Raw genomic sequence first — 21,090 nt, 5'->3', positions numbered from 1 at the left:
GGTCTACCGTCAGGTATGATTTTCCTATTGAACGTACCACTTATAATTATAGTTGTTAGTGCTTTGTGACAGACAAACGAGGCTTTGCTGTCGGACGTTTGAGTGTAACTGCATGCCTATCGTGAAATGTAAACGCGTTTAAAACTAACACATATTTTCGATTATTTCACCTGCATACTTGTTTACTAGCACGTAGAGGAAAAAAACATATTAGTGTGCTTCGGCCCACTTGCGGATTCCGGAATTACGAATTAATGACCTCACAGTTTATATGAGTTTGATAAACCAATGTTATGATTTTTTTAAATGTTGGATGTTGTTCCTGCGTGGGCCTAGTTGTGCATGACCCCATGTAACTACACCAATGTGACGGGTCGTTGCAGTGGCAAAATATGCTCATAAGTAATGTTTTGCGCTTCTGATACATAGCATTAGGTTGGATGCAATGATAAAGGAAGTACATTTTGTCGGTTCAAATAAATACCCAGTCAAAAATTTTCTACACCTAACGCCCGGGCCATACCCGACCAACACTCGTTTTTCTATCGTTTATGCCAGGATCGGCCGATTCATACTTAACAGAGCATACGCCATATTTGTTTCTATGGGTCTTACATGGTTTCGCCATACTAGGACCTAAAATGGCAAATGTTGTATAATTACACTTGGCTTTGATAAGATTAAGCAAGAAAATGCCATACTTGGGTGCCGAGAGTGTGGCGCCACACCTGTTCGAGTCTGGCGAAATGCGGTATCTGAGAGAATATTAAGCTATTGGTTGACAATGTTATTATTGACACCATTTTCACGCGATAGTTTTAAGACAATTCGTACGACGACTTGAATTGGTAAACATTAAAAAAAATAAAAGTAATGCAATTAATGTGTGATCATTATTTTTTTTGTACCTTTAGCGAGCCTAAAGTTGACGTGACGGTTCGTTAGCGCCTAATTTTTGACAACTCAGGGCGTCAATTACATAGATATTACACATGTCACAAATCATGTCAATTGTCAAGTAAACGTTGTTGAACCCAAATTGCACAATACTTGCGCAATCATTTGACCTGTGAACTTTACGAAACGTTGTTTGTCCTGATTGGTTAATGCTAATCTTGAACGTTTTGAATCCGGACTAAGAGCGATCACGTGTTGCTTGGCGGCGGGAAAGTCTTAATCAAGGAGGTTTACTAGTGTACGACGACTATATTGTTTATTTTGGATCTGACTAAAATACGTAGGTTAATGATGCCACCAAAAAAGGGTGCAGCGTACAAAACATTCAGCAACTTAAAAAGAACACAGAAATGGAGAAGGAAGCAATCTTCGAAGAAAGGAAACTACAAGCAGCAGCAGCTTTAATAATTGCGGAAGATACCCACAGCATGAAAGATTCTGAACCACACAGTGAGTGTGAAAGCATATGTAGTTCAACCAACTCAATAACATCAATGTCTGGCTCTGATTCTGCACCTATTTTACAGCCAACAGAGACAATGCCAATGGCATATAATACCAAACCGAGCCTTACAAATGCAATTCAGCACTGGGCAATAACAGAACCAAATGTACCAAAAATTGCAGTATCTCGACTACTCAAAGTTTTGCAACCCTTTCATAAAGAATTGCCAGCAAGTTTTTACACTTTGCTGCCACATCCAAAGCTCTGCTATGAAAATATGTTAGGTGGTGCTTATGTACACTTTAACAATTGGAAAGATAATCTTAAATCAGTTTTGATCAGACAAGTGGCATCAACATGTGAAACAAAGTACTACTTATTAATCAATATTGATGGTTTGCCTTTATTTAATGGGTCACCAAATTTTAAAGTTTATCCAATACTTATGTCAATTTTAAATGTCAATATGAAACCACTATGTGCAGGAATTTATTGCACAAACAAATCTTCAAACAGAGAGATGCCAGACCCGAGTGTTTTTTTGGATTCACTACTAAATGACATAAAAGATTTGCAAAGCAATCCAATTTGCAGCGATACCCTTACTTACAAACTTGGAAATTCAGGAATATATGTTTGTGATGCTCCAGCTCGTTCCAGTCTGAAACTAATCAAGTCTCACACTGGCTACCACAGCTGTGAAAGGTGCACGGTAAAAGGTGAATATTTCGACAATCGGGTGTGCAAGTTGAAAACAGATGAGCCAAGTCGAACTGATGATGACTTTTCGCATCAAATCGATTCCAACCACCACACTGGTACTTCAGTTCTGACAGCTTTTAATGTGGAAATGGTTACAGGCTTTGTACTAGATTATATGCACTTGACATGTTTAGGAGTAATGCGGCGATTGTTAATCTGGTGGAGAGGAGTTCCACGACAACTTCCACCAAAGCTTTCATCAACAGCTCTAATGTTGATCAGTGAGAACATTAAGAGATACAAAGAATTTATACCCCTTGAATTTAACAGAAAATTGAGGCCCTGATTTGCTTTACTGGAAAGCAACAGAATTTAGATTATTTATGCTGTATGTAGGAATAGTTTTATTAAAAAATGAAAACATCCTCTCTACTGAACGATACTATCATTTTTTGGGATTTTCAGTAGCTATGAGATATTTATTATCTGTCAACATTACAAAACAAGAATTAAATTTAAGTGCTAAAATGCTAAAAGATTTTGTTTGTAAGTGTGCACTTATTTATGGTAAATCATTTGTCAGTTATAATGTACATTGTTTAATTCATTTGTCTGATGATTACAAAAAATATGGTTCTCTAGAAAACATCAACTGTTTCCCATTTGAAAATTATTTGGGTTCTTTGAAAAATATTGTCAAATCTGGTTTCAAACCTTTACAACAAATTGCAAGATTTGCATATTATGAAAACCAAAATTTTCAGTATTCATTTGATGATTCTAGGCAATGTTTTCGTGAAAAACAAGCTATAGCATTGGTTGAGATTAACCTCGTAATAGATTTTCCGCCCACCTTTTTTACACTATGTTATTACAAGACTTGTAAACTGCCAAATAGTAATTTTCTTATTAAAAGAAATACAATTGCTGACTCCACTGTGTTGCACAAAAATGAAGTTTACAAAGTGTGTGACATTTGTGACATTGATTCTAAATTATATTTTATCGTTCAGCAGTATGTAAAGAATTATCCACTTTTTAAATTACCTGTTAATTCTAAAGAAGTGGAAAAATTTAGTGTATGGTTTAAAAAAAGATTTTGAATTGCTAAAAGTTAATCAAGAAATAAGAAAGTGTATTATACTGCCATACAAAGAAAAATTTGTTGCTATTAATTTACTGCAAAATTAAAATTATATATGTTTTCAATAGAGATTTTACAGAGCTGAAAAAATGAAAAACTTTGTCTGTGTAAAGTTTGGTGACGGCACAAATGATGTTGTGCCTAAAGCAGGGGCGGGCAACTTCTCCAGTCGGCGGGCCTGATATGGGAAAACGAAGTACTTGGCGGGCCGGATTCCTGAATCGACACATTAATCGCGTATTTATCCAGTGATTTAAAACGGATTCTTGACCACCTAAACTAAACCAAATACAATCAAGAACGTCACAATTACAATACAGTCCAAACAATCTAACTGATATAACATAAAATTATTCACCACAGCAAATTTAATGCATACACCACAGACTTAGGTACTGCTGAAACACTATAACTAGGGTACACGTGTGGAAACAAAGGAAACCGTGAAAGCAGACCACACATAAGGTTGGCAGTTATGTCGTAACAATGGACGTATGGTGCAATGGTAACAACGGCAGGAAAGTTTTTTTTTATTATTGGGGAGCGTTACTGTCCGTTACAACTATAATTTGACATAGTAAGCAAGTAGTGGGTGATTGTGGCAGACTGTGGCCGCGGGCCACATTATCATGTAAGACCGGAAACTGTCCGCGGGCCGCTGAAAACCCCGTCACGGGCCGGATCTGGCCCGCCCCTGGCCTAAAGGATGGATGGTGGGCACGGAGGCTTGCAAATGGCCACCAGAGATGTGTAACGTGCAGGATTTGACCAAACAAGAAGTTGTGGCAGAAAAAGAATGGTGCACATGCCCATGTACTATTCTCTGTCAAGCTAGTAAGTGTATTAAAAAATTTGTTATAAGCATGACTGGCTGTATTATATATTTGCAGGTACTTATGATCGGTGTATAAAAAAGGGATACACCAAAAGTAATTTTGAGGACTCCGAGTCAGACGTATCCTTCGAAGAAGAACCTCATTATTCGAAGAACATTTCACCATTAATAAGGACAGACACATCACCAAGAATGTATGTACATATCACTAGCTCCTGAATATTGCTTCAATGGGTACTCCACTTTATCAATATGACCTGTTGTGTTTTTGTATTATTTCAATTACATATTGATGCTATTTATAATCAATGATCAAGGCATATTGTTGCATTAAGGTTTCCTTTTGTTTTAACCTCCTTATTTCTATGTCATAAAATGTTAAATTACCTCATTTTATGTTCAGAAATACATTTAAACGGCCATTACCACCAAAACAAAGACCTTTAAATAGTAATGAATATCAAGCCCTAATGGCTAAGATGGAAAGGATGGACGACAAACTAGAAACCATTGTTGAACTACTGAAACAAAAAGAAGTGTGTGCGACCGTGACAGAAAGTTTCTTTCATGAGCCAGCGGACAATGAAAAAGATCTGCTTGAATTAATCACTCAAATAAATGTAAGCTACATTTTCACCTAAAAGGGCAATAATACTTAATACTCTTAATTGTCAGGTAGTGTGTTAACAAAATCTGTTTTTTTTTACTGTAACTTAAATTATCATTTAATTGCCAGTCCTACTACTGGATGACAAACATTTCTATTTGTTTCGATGTTTTATGTGTGATCATAATTGCATGTTTACATACTTGAAGGACAAGAAAAGAATTGGAAAAGTTATTGATATGGACGGCCTGCGAGGCACATTACGCAACTTCATCAAGTTGTTTATGACGAAAAATCTAGCACTTAAATTTTCATGGAGTGGATTGGGTTGTGGAAGGAAACAGACTAAAATTTCTTTTAAAACTCATCCTTTGTTTGCTTTTTTGATAGGTAAGACTTCTTTAAACTTTTTTGTAATTATCATTATGATGATACGGATTTTAAAATTCAATTCATTGAATTTTTGTTTTTAACTTTTGTAGATGTGCTGCCATACACCAGACACAATGGTGCCAGTCACCAGGAAATAGGCACTGCAGTTAAACGGGGCCTTCCAGGGGTTGGTGACTGGGATGGCGGGCGTGTGAAAAGGGCAAAAATCCAACAGCCAAATGAAAACCCAGGTGATGACACTGACTCTTGCGACGATGCATAGGTTGGTCTGTTTGCCAGCCATGTGACTTAGAATGCTTTTGCCCCAGCCTTTCAAATTGTGTGTCTTATACTTTGTCCCAGCCATCTAAACTTTGTGTCTTATGCTTTGCACAGGCCCTCCAAAGTGTGTGTTATATGCTGTGTGCAGGCCATCTAAACTGTGTGTTTTATGCTTTGCCCAGACTGTCCAATCAGTGTGTCCTATGCTTTGCATCGTCCATCTTAACTATGTGTCTTATGCCTTACGCCAGTCCTCCAAACTATGTGTCAAATGCCCTGCACTGGCTCTCCAAACTGTGTGTCTTATGCCCTGCGCCGGCCCTCTAAACTGTGTTATTTATGCTTTGCATCGGCCCTTCAAACTGTGTGTCTTATAATTTGCGCCGGCCCTCCAACCTGTGTGTCTTATGCTTTTCGCAGGCCCTCCAAACTGTGTGTTTTATGCTTGCCCAGGCCACCGATCAAAACCAGGCGTCCTTTATATTTCGTTTTGTACTTCTTTTTAATACATTGTCAGGAAATATTATTGGAAGTGTCATATTGAAAGACGGCAAAATCTGGCAGTGCCAAGGATATTAGATGATTGGTTATGTGTGGTTCAAACAATATTTAAACTAGGACCTGGTATGGCTAAAAACCGGGCCGTCATACCTGGTTATTATCTTAGGCCGATCGTACGGCATCGTGTATGGACCAAACATAACTGGAACGTTCGGCGCCAAGCTCGAAGTGTTTCATTGTTGAACATACGCCACACATATATGACAACTTAAGCAAGGCACCCAGGTGCCGCCCATGTGTGGCTGCCTAGCGTTACCAAACATAATTGTGCTTGGCCCGGACATAAATTTCTGACTGGGTAAAGCTGTTACAGCAAGGCCTTATTTTAGTTGAAACATAATATTATACGGTGTTTAACTTGCCTCTTAAACCGCAGCATTCTAACAAAAAGAATTGCAGTTATCCTCAAACCGGCCTGGAAGTTTTCAGGACAGCAATTACTGAATTTCAACCGAGAAAGGAATCTTACTATGGACTTGACTCAATATTACAGAGCAGTGTTGCTTGTTTGTGTTTATGTGCTATCTGCAGGTAACAATAAAAATCATGGAATATTTTGTTGCTTACATGTAACGTATTTTGTTCATACAACCCTTACACTCCAAATATATATATATATATATATATATCTTAATCTTTTGGATTAGTAAATGTTCTCAAGGCGAGCCGTTGATCTGGCAACGACAATGTAGTCACCTATTATAACAAATCAATCATAGTTTAAAAAACATTCCATTGAGGTAAACATCTGTAGGTTCAAAAACAATTTGACAATATTTTACACATTTTGTTGATTGCAAATATTTCATATCTGAGGTACCGTCAACCCATCACATGCTTTTTCAAAACCTGATTATATTTTAATTTTGTGATTAAAAAATTACAGCTAGCTCACTCGAAAAAACCAGCACTGATCTGATATTACTTGTCGACACTTCGAATTCAATTAACAGCCTTGAGTTTGGAAGTTTGAAAACAGCTCTTATAGACTCATCTCATATCTTCAATCGTTCAATTTGCTCCTGTTTACAGGTTGGGGTTCTTCTATATGGCCAACTAAACGGAAGAAAGTAAACAAGCAAATACCAAAGTTAATTTAAACAAAGTAATTATCTCTCAACTTCTAAAACTGTTTTTAGCCTTACATATTTGTCAACGAGTGTAAGGCACTATTATTCGCCTACCGAACTTGGTGACTGCAAAACTGTCAGTTGTTTCCAAGATTCTGTTGTAAGAATGGAACATTTGAGAGCAGCTAATACCTACACTGCAAGGGCCATCGAACGTGTGGCAAAGGTAAGTTTTGTTGTAGTCTATAGACTTTTATGCATTTTGAACGAATATCATAAATAAGATAACAATTGAAATGTCGAGATGCAAAATTTGTGTTCGGTTGCAAACCATGTATATTTCGTCTTTAAGTTTACTTATAGTCAATTTGTTTTAGTATTCATAAATAGAATTTGCTCGCATGCGCATTTTGCGTAGATCAACTTTAAGAAATCCACTACACCTCTCGCCAAAAAAGTTCTTATTCTTATCACTGATGGACAAGCGACTGATTACAAACTACTTGATAGCAGGTTTGAAATTGCAACTTACCTGAAACAATATCGTAGGAGATCAGAGAAATATGAAAGGAAAAAAAGAAGTACGCAAATACATGCACAACAAACTTTGTTTTAGTTTTGCCCTGACGCAATCCAACAACGTCACCGTCTACGTCATTGGAATTGGCACAAGAGTAAGCTATGAGCAACTTCGAATAAGCGCCAACGGGGGAGTATCTGATGAAAGAGTCACAACAGTGGGATCCTTTGAACAACTTGCTGCTGTTCTTACAAACATTTACTCCCATGTCGTCCCCACCTGCGTTTTGGGTTTGTTCCTTACAAGGCAGTGTATACGTTATTTCAACGTTTGAAAAATAAAATGTCTTAAACTAGTTTTACCTTTAGTTCTGCATTTTTCCGCCTAATGGACAACAGTATTTGTTTTTATCCCGGTGATATAAAATAAAACTTTACAAACGTCAAATTAAAAATTAACCCAAATTACAAGCAGACAACGTTTGACGCCATCAGAATGCTAGATGTTTTTTGTTTTCCTCAAGAAGTGTTATATTTTTAAAGATTGCGAAAAATTGGCAACCTTATCAACCGATACACCAATAACCACCACATACAAACCAATGTCAAATAATGTGTCATCCACGACAACAACCAACCAGCCAGATACTGGATCAAAAGGAACAACAAGTAAAACATGACAGTTTGTATGTAGTTGACAGTTGTAACGCACTTGTCGGAATAGTCCTTTCAAATTTTGAGTTAATGTGCTAGTTCCAAATAAACACATATTGTACGAACGGATACACGTCGTTATCATTCAAGTTACCTAAGTCTTGGTTAAAGCAATAAGATATTATGATGTAAGATTTAACCATTTGCTACTCGTTGGTTTACTTCTTTAGGTATTCTGTACGAGAAACTGACCACCACTCAAACGCCCAAATCATCCAGCCAACCTTCAACAACCAGCAAGACCATAATTGTCAGCAAAATCTGTCGTTATGTTGGTCCGTAGTGACATTTTTGGTTTTAAACGTACTAAGACATTTGTCACGATAAAAATCTGTAAAGGGCAAAGTTTTTTGACATTAATGCTTTTTCTGATTGTTTCTTTGAAACCACTTTCTGTGTGCTTGAGCTTCAAAAACTTGTCTTCACCGCGCACTGCTAAGTCTTATAAGGCAAAAGCTTTTTTGTTAAAAGGCTTTTAATGATAATGTATTCTTTTTTTCGTATGTTGCTGTTTATGTGCTTTTAATTCAAACGTGATATTCAATTTCGAAAATTTCTGTTGGTTATTCTCAACTTTTATAAAAATGCGGATAAATTAATTATCACATTTAGTTTACCCTAAACGTTTTGCTCGACATGCTTCATCGCACGTTTCTTTTTGAATGTTTATACTTATGCAAAATATTTTTAAGTACTTTTAAGCGATTGTTAATAGGTGGTGGAGCTACTTACGTAAGAACTCATAATAATCAGGCGTGATAATTTTCGGTAGGTGGCACACGCAAATATGTTTGTGTAAAAAATGCTGACGGAGGACCTCACCTGTGCCGAATGGTCCGAGTGCGCGCCTGACACATATACCGATATAAAAAACCTTGATCGTGATTCGTCCCCGGGAGTGTCATGTTAAATTTAGTCCCAAACTCCATGCCAGTCTCACTGTTATTTTAAATAACTGCGCTCTTTACGCCATCTATCGGTATTTAGCGAACCTTTCTACTGTGAGTTCTTACGTTAGTAGATCCACCTTAATGTGTGCGTTGTCTCACTTTTTATTTTGTTTACTTGCTTTTATTTTACCCAATATCATAATCGCCGCGTTTACTGTAAAATTGGTTTTCGATTCCGAATATGCCAGAAGGTGACGTTCTAAAACTCTTTTGTGATTGTGAACCATAAATCGACAACTAAACCTGACCTGCACTCCGTGCAAAAAGCGTGCTTGTAATCAACGCTCTTTCTTCTCGGCAATTGTGTAGCGCTTTGTTGGTGTGTTGTGTTGTGTGAAGCATGTAGTCGCAGTTGTGTGAGATTTAAATTTAGACCCTGTTATATCACTACATTATTGCTTTATCTTGATTTTGTTTGTATACAGGATTAGGCATCAAAGGTTACATTATTAGAGAATCTGACCCAAATCTGACATATGCATATGTGTACATCTGTAAAGAATAGAGATGTGTATGATTTTTATGATATACGAACAAAAGAGCTTTTTTTGCCTTTAGCACGTTTTCCCGCGCGAATGGAGATCTGCTTTTGGAATCAACGTCATTTTTGTGGCAGTTTTGTAGCGCTGCATCGTACGTCTGACGTCAATGTGTTAGATTGGTGAAGAATGTGATGCCAGTTGCGTGAGATCAAATTGTAGACGTATATGTCATATCTGTTTTAACTTTATTTTTAATTGAATACGGGATTAAGCATCACAGTTCACATTTCAGGAATCTGACCTGTTAGCATAATTCTACGTCATAAAATAATTTCGTTGTGTTGTACATACCATGTACCGTAGGGAAGTTATATGGTGTACGAAAGAAAATAAAAAAAGGAAAAAACAAAGTAAAACAATTTTCTTACACTGCCTTATTTAAAGTGGACAGAATTAAGTCTGACGACCACACTTATAACGTTATATTTATTCAGGAGTAAGTTTTGAGTGAGTGTTGTGAGTTTGTAACTAGCTTATACAATAAAACCTTTCAACATCATAATAAATTAGGAAATACTATTACGCAGTTAAATTTCAATCAATCGGCGATGGCCTGGCAGGCGAAAAAGAGCTTAGATAATTTGTGTGATAATAAAGATGTCGCTAGGCCAATTATCTGGTGCAATATAAAAACATACTGCACCTATTTTAAGTTTAAATAGTGAAGTTGTCTATGTACAGTGTAGTTTCCAAAAGGGAGGTTACTTAGGTTTCCTATTTGGTAATTGACTAGTTTGTTTCACTATCCTAATAGGCGTATACCGAATGACTATTTAATATACTCACAACAATAGACCAAAGTGGATAAAGTGGCGTGTTGATATCCGACCATCTAACAATTGGTGCTGTCATCTTATACCTACATATGACGCCAAATGTTTGCTATAACAAGACAAAATACCGCACTTTTTGATACAAAAGACCGTAACTCTTGACCACAGGGGGTTTCCAGGCTCCCATCTCAGTACAAGGCCACATACGAACATAACGATGAACTAGAATAAACTGCCAAAACGGAAACATTACGTCCAGTCTAGTTCATTTACAGTTTATCTCATTTTAATTTTAAACGAAACGTCTTACACGCACCATACTCAATAATAGCAGAAGGTACAACCAAGTCAAGCTTTCAGCCATTTAAACCTTGAATGTTGTTTCTACGTCGGCAATGTTGTGTTAAATAATAATTTAAGTCAACACGAGTCCGACAGGTCGAGGCCAGCTCAACGAGAATGGCATTCACTAACACTTATTGTATATTATAGGTTATGTTTAGGCAATTGTTCACCAAAGTCAAAACTAGTGGTTTGTCACTGTTTCATAAACAGTTAATTTTAACATTATCTAGCTTCATTTTTGATTCGTATGTTTAAAAAAAGGTTAATGAATTGGGAGCTATATCGTCATTCATCCAAATTAAAGTAGTTAACTCAACAAGTGCCTGCTAAAGTTTGCCAGCGGAAATTTACCTTGCAATGGACTTGGGACAAACCTACAGGGCACTCTTACTTGTTTTTGTTTACGTGCCACTAACAGGTGAGGAAATGTTTTTTCGCAATATTTCGCATAATAAGGTCGTTGTTGCTGTTCTGAGATTTGGACGGTTGATACGCTTAAGTGACTTCTTGTACGCAATTATTTCGGTGACGCGTCTGACTAAGCAAGAGCACACTACACTGTGCAATAAATATTTGTCCGCAGATCTTGCCTATGAATTATAACCAATCTAGATCTGAAATAGGACATGTCTTTACTTAGTGGTTGCAAATTTACAGCTTCCTCACTCGAACAAAACAGCACTGATCTGATTTTACTTCTTGACTCTTCGAACTCAATAACCAGTACAACATTCGAAACAATGAAAGCAGGTCTTCTAAATTCGTCTTCAAGCTTCACTCGTTCTATTTGTTCCTGCTTACAAGTTGGAGTTCTTCAATATGGCCAGTTAAATGGCTGAAAGTAAACCTTAAAGTCTAAATTTTTATTAAAACAAAATAAAACTCTTAAACTCTTTTTAGCCTTACTTATTTGTCAACCAGTCGACATCACTATCAATCGCCTACTAAACTTGGTGAATGCAAAACAGTCCGATGTTTACAACACTCTCTCATGAATATGATGCATTTAAAAGCATCCAATACCTATACTGCAAGGGCCATCGAGCATGTAGTAAAGGTAAATTTGCATTCATCGTTTTTTTTTGTTACGGAGGTTTAAACAACATAAATGAGAAAACGGTCAAAAAACTGAAATAGGGATACAACATTTATATACATTTTAGACAATATTTTTGCAGACAAAATAGAAAAGGCCTCTTTTTACGTTTTTTGTAGATCAACTTCAATCAATCGACAAAAGCAAATTTTGCCAAAAAAGTCCTAATTCTCATTACTGATGGAAAAGCGACAGATCACCAACGGCCTAATTACAGGTTCCAAAACTTTTAACAATTCATACCCATTTTCTGACAATGTACTGATTGAACAACACGAGACTATGTAATGAGAAATGAAGGACAATATTTGCACACCAAATAGTTGTCTTACAACTATTGTGCGTTTCAAGCTTTGAGCTGACGCAATCTAACAACGTCACCGTGTACGCAATTGGAATTGGCACAAGACTAAGCCATGAACAACTTCAAATAAGCGCCAATGGAGGAATATCTAATGAAAGAGTAACCACGGTGGAATCCTTTGAACAACTTGCTGCTGTTCTTACAAACATTTACTCCGAAGTCATTCCAATCTGTGACATTGGTTGGTTTCTTTTTTTTATCTTGTCTATATGATCCCGACACAAAATTGTGATATTAAACCGAATATTCGGTAAAGCAAAATCCTTAATAACACCCCAAAGGACACATAAAAATGTAAAAAAAAACTTATGTAAAACACCCAATAGTACTCTGACGGTCGAGTTTTTGTGCAGACAACGAAAAGTTCTTTGTTCGATCTAAATTGATCGGCTGTAAAAATTTAGGCATTGATTTGTTTAAATCTGGGCGGTATATTTGATAAAACATTTTGGCCAACCATTACTGCGCTATAACGATACTACCTGCAGCGTACATTCTCTTATTTATGAAACATACTTTTGTTTTGAACAACTCATCCAGGCAATCCGTGTGAAGAACCAACCACGTCACGTATGGATACAAATCAACCATCAACAACAATAGAATTATTACCAACAAGTCATGCATCAAACAGCTTTGCAGAATTAACCAGTAACCTGAAAATCAGTCAACCAATCCCTACTAGTCGGTCACAAGCAACCAACCAGTCAGATACAGGTAAATTATTAAGTCATAGATAAACGCAGCGCTGTTACACATTATGCTACTTGTTCCAAACACATACTATAATACTATAGAAATTAGGTTATGTGTAAATATCTTTAGCAAGGAATTGAGCGGATGTTGCAATAGGTTGTAATTATTACATGAAAGTAATGTATAATTTGTGATGACGCAAAGGTTATTTCAAACGTTTTACAAATGCAGGTACCCTCTTCCAGAAACTGACTACAAGTCCATCCTTAAAATCACCATCAACAACCAGTAACTCAACAACCAGCGGTTGTTACTGTTAAGAACTGGCTCCATTGTTGGTTTGTACTTGGGGTGTTAACCATACTTCTTTGAAACATACTTAACTTTTGTGAATGGATTTTAAGAAAAAAGATGTTCAGATTTCCGTTTTTTGGTGTTGACACTGGCATTTTTCTTGCTCGACAAACAATGCTTCAATTAACAATCCTTTGGGTGTGCATTTAGTGTCATAGGACTTCTTGACCTATTTATGCTCCAAAAATATGTACACTTGGTTATGGGACAGCATTTGATTTCAAAAATATTTAGCCCTAATCTGTATTTCTTCGCTATATTTCTACATGTGTTTTTAGGTATCGTTACTAACATTGTTGCTTGCATTGACCAACAGACGATTTTTGCCTTTAGCACGTTTGTATCCGTGCGAAAAGCGTGCTTGTAATCAACGCCTTTTTTGTCTAGCGCTTTTCCTCGTAAGTCTGAAGTTAGTGTGTTAAGTTGATAAAGCGTGCGATGCTAGTTGTGTGAGATCAAAGTTGTAAATCTATCAAGTTATTACCTTGTTACTTAATGTGGACTCCGATTAAATAAACGGTGTAGATCAATCGTCCCCAACCTTTTTTCATTGTCATCAGGGCCAAAAGGTAGTTTTTTAATTGTGTAAGGAGCCGCAAAAAACGATTTAAAAGCGAATGCAGGATAACAGCAAACAACAAGAATATGAGAAGCTAATTTTTGTCAATAACACTTATCTGCAGAAAGCCTACTGATTCTGACTTATTAGACACAGGCGGATAACAGTTAACTGCTGTACGTAATTATTATCGCCGTTAGATTGATTGGGTTGAAGTGTTTAAATATACTCCAATATAAACTTTTAAATATTCTAATGTCTGAAATATCGAGATTTGTTGCTATTCATAGTTATAATAATCTTTAGTAAATTTCTGAGGTTTGTTGAGGGCTGCAAAATACGTAGTCGGAAGCCGCATGCGGCCTTCAGAGCCGCGGTTGAGGTTCACTGTTTTTGATCCAAAAACTTTTTTATGAAATCTGACCTGCCTGCATAAGTACCAGTCATACGACGTATGGAATTAGTACAAAATGTACAAAACGGAATTTAAGAGCCCTAAACTGACGGATAGTTAAAAGTTGGCAAAAACAAGTTTGAAGACCACAGGTATAACGTAATAGATTATTTATAGTTCAAATGTATAAATGAACGTTTTCCAAATTTGTCTACGCAAAAATCCTTAGTTATTTTATTAAATATTTTTTAATGAGATACAATTACAATTATGTCCGCAAACGACCATATCACAAACATCTGCCATACAAAAGTATGGGCAAAATATTGCTACTAACTTGAATGCGTTTTCGACCTACGTGTACAACACTTGAGTAGGTTTTAGGTAACTGTGTATTTTTGTATTTTAGAAGAAATTTATACCTAGACACCAACTACGACAATTTCAGTTTGCCTCAACTTGTAATAGGTGATTACTGGTGTGCGTTTTCATCCGTTTTAGTTGCTCAGGATTTTGACCAAAATTCTGTCCTCCGGGTAGGTGTCGCCCGAGACACAAAAAATACTTTTTTTACTTCGTTGGTGCATTAAACTACAGATTGGGTTCATTTCCACCTTAGGAAACTATTATTGATTTCCTAAACGTTTTTTTTTTTTTTTGCATAAAGTTTAAAAAGTTAGGCTTTAACACAGGTTCACTGCAAAATGTTGCGCTTTAGGGTAAAAACATGTCTCGTCAGTCAAGCAAATTTGCCTTTTGAAAGTTGACCTCTAATGTCGTTATTGTTCGTCTTTACCCCTAAAAATCTGTTGGTATTTGTTTATTTTTCCTTTCTGTTTAAAATTGAAGAAAGCTTTACAAGTTTAACCATGTGATCTGATGCAGTGTTTTCAACCTTTTTTGAGTCACGGAATACTTTATGCATTAAAATAATTTTGCGAAACACCAAACGAAATTTTGAAGCAATGAAACAACTAGGCTCTGACTGAAAGAGATGAAAACGCTCATATAGCGCTATTGAAGTTGGGGAGATGTTTTATGAAAACGTAACATTAAAACTACTATTGTACCTAAATACTATATTCGCCTGGCACTAGCTGTTCCGTGATTCATCGTTTTTGGCGCAATAATGTTTGCTGAACGTCAGAAAGCTTGTTAAATCTCGTTTCGACTGAGATAGACTTTAAATGTTATATTATTCTCAAAGCTAAATTGCACTAACCGTCAGCTATCTACCCGAGATTGAGCTATTTATTATTAGACAACGAGTCTTATTATTACACCACAATAAATGAAGCCAATCATTATGGAACATTTAAAATAGTGGTGGCGGATAAATACTTTCATAAACGAATCAGTGATTTTCTACCGGTGTTCGACATAAAACTCTAGTCAAACCATATAAGTCTAACTCTAAAACATTAGAATCCTATGTTCAAACCAGCAAATTTCTCGCGGAACACCTGACGATCTTTCACGGAACACTAGTGTTTCGTGGAACACCGGTTGAAAATTACTGATCTAATGTAAGCTTGTAAGATAGCCACTCTTTAGCTTATGCCTGACTGCGAGAGCTTATTTAAAGAAGGCAATGTTTGAAACACATTTTATTTAGAGACTGAGAGTTATATTTCGGCAACCTAATGCACTGTCTATGACAATGGCGGATATTTTCACACACCAGAAACTTTTCATCAGTAAACATGATTTGCATTTGTAATCAAAAATTTACATCACGTATAATATTGCATATGGAACAAATGGTTTTGGGACAACCTACAGTGCAGATCTTCCATTCTAGCAGTTGCATATATGTTATGTGCTGGAGCGTTTGGTAAAAAATTATGTACAACTTATTGCTGTATCAGCAGGCCAATAGAGTGGAAAATAAAGACACAACAGCGGAACTGGAAACACAATCTTTTAAAGACATCACTTTATCAAATAAAGCCACAACGGAATGTGAAAGGGCAATGCAAGTTAAGTTGTGTTTTTGAAATGTTTCTTAAACGTACAAAAATTTGCTTGCAGGCTCATTTATACAGACTAGATGGAATATGCTATTATTGCCACGATGGATTGCCATTTCCGAACAAACGAGTAAGGGCTTTGGGTGGAGGATAGCCGAACATAAGGTAATCTTGTAGCAGAAGTGAGTAGAGTTGAATGATACGCTCACGAGGTTCCACGGTTGCGTAATACTGAAGTGTCATTTCTTCGTCGCTGTGGCGGGTATACGCTGGTCCGTGTGTGATATGCTTTGGTGCATCGATGAGCTTCAGGAAATACCTGTAATAAAGCGAGTAAAGAGAAAAGAACTGTGGTTTGCTCACACAAGATTACAGTAATTTGCTCTGTATTATACTGTAACATATTGTAATAATAACTCACGCAGAGACCAGCGCAATGACACACGTTCCGAGAGGGTTTTTGCAATAATATGACTTGTAATTTAAAATGCTCATGTCAGAAAATCTTTTGGTAACAAAACAGCAATTTTCTGATTTGCGTCTACATAGTTATTGTGAATGCAAACCAATATTGTAAAATTGCGACATAAAAAACTCATGAACCCGATCCGAAAATTCTGACTATCTACAATTAAGCTACAACCCTGGTGCATATTCGTAAGTAAAGTTTATTAGCTTTACCTGGCGTCCTCGCCTATGGTTTCTTGGTGTCCGATGAAGTCGTAATCAATAGCACAAGGCGTGCAAGGGTAGCTGAATCTCGTCCAATGCTCGTTGCCGGTTTGCAGAGATTCAGGGGCACCAAGAACCAGGTAGTTGATGAAATCACTAAATGTGGCCAATTTTCCATCTGACAAAATGAATATAAAACTTACTATGAAACCCAATTCAGTGACCTTCAAACATTTTAACAACTATATACGATTGTGACGCAGTTTAAAAACTAAACATTTGGGTTGTGTTTTTGTCTGTTAATATTTCATGGAGTAACCGCCAAAATAGCCAGAAAATCAAGAAAGGGGTATTTCCAAGCATTTCTAGTCTTTGATGCGTAAAATTTATCTATAGCTCGTTTAGGCAACAAACCATACCTTAAAATACAAATAATTATCCTAAAACCTGAAACATTTTTTTCCTTTGGCGAAAACCTCGGTATAGCATTTACAGCGATTGCTTTGAAAACATTTGAAACCTTAATATACAGAGACTCATTTCGTCTCAGCGAAGCCAGGGCTGTTTATCACTGCTACAAAGAAAAGTAAAAAATGCCTAAATATATACCTTTTGGGCCGTACTTGGCACGAATCGCTTTAGAACGATCCGGAAATTCAGAAGTCGCTTTTTCCAACTTTTGTCTGTATGCGGACAACATTCGTTCGAACGGTTCGCGAACGTTCATTGTTTGGATCCAGCCCGAATTGCGAAGAAACTGTTCTCTTTGAGGCGCCTCAATCTTCGTTCGTTGATATTTTTGCACCCTAAACTATAGGCATATCTGAGTTTAATATTCATACATTGACATACCATCTAGATCTAGAACGTGTGGTATTCCTTACGTCCTTTTTATCGAGTCCTAACAGTTGCCAAAACAGTTCTTTCCATCTGGTTGTTCCAGTTTTTCCCATGCTACAATGAATCACTTTGTATTTTTTGTCCACCAACATCATCGGCATCATGTGGCTGATGTTTTGTTGTATGTCTGCATTTGAAGTTGTAACGTTTAAGTTTCTTACAAGTAGATTCTACCAGAAAGTAGAGAAAGAGAAAGAATGAGCATAACCTAGTATAACTTATTCCACTTATGTACGTATTATGTTCAGTATTATTGCCTACAAACAAAAACGTATAACGCTAACAAGTGAAATGGCAAATCGCTGTTGTTTGTAATACTGATCTCAAAGTAAGACGATTACAAACAACACAGCTTGGTCCACTGTAACCTAAAGTGTGCCCCCAGGATTGCCTACATCAGAGGTCGTCGCCCCTGCGCGTGCCAAGGTTGTCACCCGAGGTGATTTTTCATGGCACACCAAGTTATTTTTGACTTTATATTTAAGTAACGTACAGATTGACGAAGTAACATCTATTACGAGGGTGGCTGATAAGGTGATCTTAGGGTCTTTCGCCACGCTGTCGCTTAAACAGCGCAAAAATAAACTTACTTACATCACGTGTTTTCAGTTCGTTGTGATACAATAGTACCAAAAACACAAATTACACATACAAATTAACCTGGTACGTAATTACTATTTAAATTAGCTAGCAGCAACCACCGCAACAGACAAAATGTTGGCATGCTTAATCATTACAATTTTGTCACAGCAATGATTTGACACGCGTTGTCTAAAAGGTTGCCGAACAATGGCCTACGTACTACAAGCGTGCCACGTAAAATATCATCTTTTCATCACAAGCCTTACCGAATCTCTTGCAGGTTTCACGTATCAATGCCTTGCGCTCATCCTGTCGCTTCTTCATTCTTTCCATGAAAAGTTCTTCCTCAGTCTTTTCAGGAGGAGCAGTGATGTTTTTCTCGGTGGAACGAGGTACTGGCGTCGGAGCCTGAAATCCTCTAATAGAAGTCAACACTCTGGTGTGGAGGCTACCATTGCCTGATAAATTATTGTAAACTACCACTATTGCAAGAAGTGCAACGATACCAACAACCACTTGCAACAGAGTTGAGTTTCGCATCCTGTCTACTGATTTATCTGTGAAGCAAAACGTAGGGTTGAGGGCGATGTATTTGCTGTTGAGTGTTTTTCTACTACTGTTGGAAAGTTTGAATTCGTGACATGTTAGTTTCTTATTTATATCGGTGGTTTTGATATTCGTTAAATATTGATCAAATAGGGGCACATGATTCGTCATTTTCAGATATTACAAAAAGTGATAACTATTATCCCGTTTCCATGGCCGCTGGTCCGATCGGACTTTTCTGCTATTTCAGTCCGATCGGACGCAATAAGGAATGACTCTAAAAAAAAAAAAAAAATATTGACTAAACCCGTAACAATTACGTCATATACGACTCTACGTTTTTCAGTCAACGGTCCTGTGTAGGTAAGCACACAAAAATAGAGACACCTTCTTAAACAGGGTTTGTTTCGCGTCTGTCCACAGTATGTACGGTTAATTTTCGTTAAATATTAACATAACTGGTAGGAAGGGTTGAACACAAACAGATTCCAAGTAGATCATGTTTTTTAATACAAGTTTTTTGTTTGCTTATGGCTTGACATTACCTTCGCCTGATGTTAGTTTTGGCTACATCTTATAAAATGTTTTCAACATTTAATAGATATAACTTACATATTAGGAAAATATACTTTGTTAACGGCCGTTGCAAACTTATCTTATTGTTTTTTTTACGTTTTTGAATAACATTTGGTTGCCAAACAGACACAGCCAAAACGAAATGTATTTGTTTAGCTTTGACTAATTCTAGAGTCTATCCCAGTGGTTCTCAAACTTTTTAAGCATGCGGCGTATTAACGAACTACAATTTTCTCACGCGGCACAGTTCGCAGGTAAACTCACCAAAAGTTGTTCAAAGAATGTTAACGTTCACTTTTATTGTGGTTGGTAAGGATGCTTTTCATTACCAATAACAAAAATATGAGCTTTGAAACGTTGCCATACACACTAGCTTGTCGTCACGAAGTCCTAAAACACCAGGGAATGTTTGCATTTTTAATATAGGGAATATTTCGCGGTACACTTTGAAATCTCTCACGACACACTTGCGTGGCACACAGTTGTTTGAACTATACTGGCATATAGGTTGTTGAGAATCACAGGTCTAGACAAAGCGAAGAGTAATATTTTGTGGTCTTTCCTGCGACTGTAACTGACTGAGGCTACTCGGCAAACACTGACCAAGATGAGCGTTTATAACCAAACATATCTACAGGCTACAAGAAAGTTTGAAAATCCTTTTATCACAAAGTAAATACTTAATCCACATAAACGCCAGATTCTGATTTCAGAATTTAAAATGTGTAACAGATGTACTGGTCGCAATTTATATCTAAATTATTGGTAAAAAAAATAGGTTTACTTGAAAAAAATGGTTAAAGATCATTCCTTCACAAATCCTCCGAACAAAGGCCTTTAAACTGAACCCACATGAACAAGCACACAAACTATAATCCACCTAACTTATTATGAGTGGTTCATCTTCAATGGTTTGTTAAATAGTAAGAAGTTCTTTACAAATAAAATTCTGACATTATGTTCATTTTTTGACATGAGCGTTAAATATTATGCTGTAGTACACTTATGAATAAGACGCAATTTGTAGTTTAATGTTTTTTTCCCTTCTCGTCAACTAATTTCGATTAGACCTCTAGAAGAAAATATACAAAGTCCCATAGCCGATTCGAAATGCTCAAATGCTACTGAATTAAATGCAGCGTTACCAAAACATAAGAAAAGCATCGTCAACGAAAGGTAGTAACCTACTTTCTCTTATTCTAAAGCAGTAGTTCTCAACTCGTTTTAGGCCATGGACCACCGACCCAGTAAACATAATATCATGGACCATTTAATTTTCGAGGAACATTAAAGCAACCGAATACGAAATACGAAACAACCATTTGGGAAATACGAAACAACCATTCGAAACAACCATACGAAACAACCATTTGGAGTTGAAGCATCATTTTTCAAAAACCGATTTTCAAGAAGTGAGATACAATTATTAACAGCTAACATTTTGATACTCTTTCAAAATGTAATCTGCAATCATCTCCAGTTTATCACCAAATTTGGTGGACGTCCTGTGGACCACCCGAAAGTCATCCACTGTTCTAAATGCATCAATAAAGCCAAACGTGT

At 36.7% G+C, this 21,090-nt stretch overlaps 2 protein-coding genes and 1 long non-coding RNA gene across 3 annotated transcripts; 2 read left to right on the top strand and 1 right to left on the bottom strand.

Annotated features, from left to right (window-relative positions):
* Positions 1-3,941: 3,941 nt before the first annotated feature.
* LOC145223619 (uncharacterized) lies at positions 3,942-8,491 on the top strand. The gene is made up of 11 exons (XM_080090019.1): positions 3,942-4,082; positions 4,139-4,277; positions 4,487-4,703; positions 4,900-5,080; positions 5,173-5,313; positions 6,792-6,975; positions 7,045-7,201; positions 7,394-7,488; positions 7,592-7,785; positions 8,038-8,163; positions 8,379-8,491. Exons 1-11 carry the CDS (start codon positions 3,959-3,961, stop codon positions 8,489-8,491), a joined length of 1,671 nt encoding a protein of 556 aa, XP_079946145.1. The 5' UTR covers positions 3,942-3,958.
* Positions 8,492-13,903: 5,412 nt separating this feature from the next.
* On the top strand, positions 13,904-18,749 carry LOC145224660 (uncharacterized). Its single transcript, XR_013859715.1, has 3 exons — positions 13,904-14,433; positions 16,150-16,416; positions 18,686-18,749. It is a non-coding gene; the product is annotated as an uncharacterized LOC145224660 (long non-coding RNA).
* LOC145224659 (carbohydrate sulfotransferase 9-like) lies at positions 15,871-19,122 on the bottom strand. Its single transcript, XM_080091199.1, has 5 exons — positions 18,672-19,122; positions 17,808-17,950; positions 17,533-17,734; positions 16,933-17,101; positions 15,871-16,570 (listed from the first exon to the last, which is right to left on the bottom strand). The coding sequence occupies exons 1-5, from the start codon at positions 19,120-19,122 to the stop codon at positions 16,345-16,347; spliced, it is 1,191 nt and encodes a 396-aa protein (XP_079947325.1). The 3' UTR covers positions 15,871-16,344.
* Positions 19,123-21,090: the final 1,968 nt, after the last annotated feature.

The sequence above is a fragment of the Phallusia mammillata genome, chromosome 4 (genome assembly GCF_965637545.1).
Source record: "Phallusia mammillata chromosome 4, kaPhaMamm4.hap1.1, whole genome shotgun sequence".
Classification (NCBI taxonomy): domain Eukaryota; kingdom Metazoa; phylum Chordata; class Ascidiacea; order Phlebobranchia; family Ascidiidae; genus Phallusia; species Phallusia mammillata.
Note: the sequence above shows the minus strand (reverse complement) of the source record. Positions and strands in the feature narration are given on the sequence as shown.

What these genes read in the sequence shown, in the direction of transcription:
- LOC145223619 (XM_080090019.1), top strand. Translation starts at nt 3,959, where the DNA reads ATGGTGGGCACGGAGGCTTGCAAATGGCCACCAGAGATGTGTAACGTG. An exon ending in ACAGACACATCACCAAGAAT is followed by an intron (nt 4,278 to 4,486) that starts GTATGTACATAT and finishes TTTTATGTTCAG; the next exon opens with AAATACATTTAAACGGCCAT. An exon ending in TACAAACTACTTGATAGCAG is followed by an intron (nt 7,489 to 7,591) that starts GTTTGAAATTGC and finishes ACTTTGTTTTAG; the next exon opens with TTTTGCCCTGACGCAATCCA.
- LOC145224659 (XM_080091199.1), bottom strand. Translation starts at nt 19,122, where the DNA reads ATGACGAATCATGTGCCCCTATTTGATCAATATTTAACGAATATCAAA. An exon ending in TGAAACCTGCAAGAGATTCG is followed by an intron (nt 17,951 to 18,671) that starts GTAAGGCTTGTG and finishes CTTCAAATGCAG; the next exon opens with ACATACAACAAAACATCAGC. An exon ending in TGCCAAGTACGGCCCAAAAG is followed by an intron (nt 17,102 to 17,532) that starts GTATATATTTAG and finishes TCATTTTGTCAG; the next exon opens with ATGGAAAATTGGCCACATTT.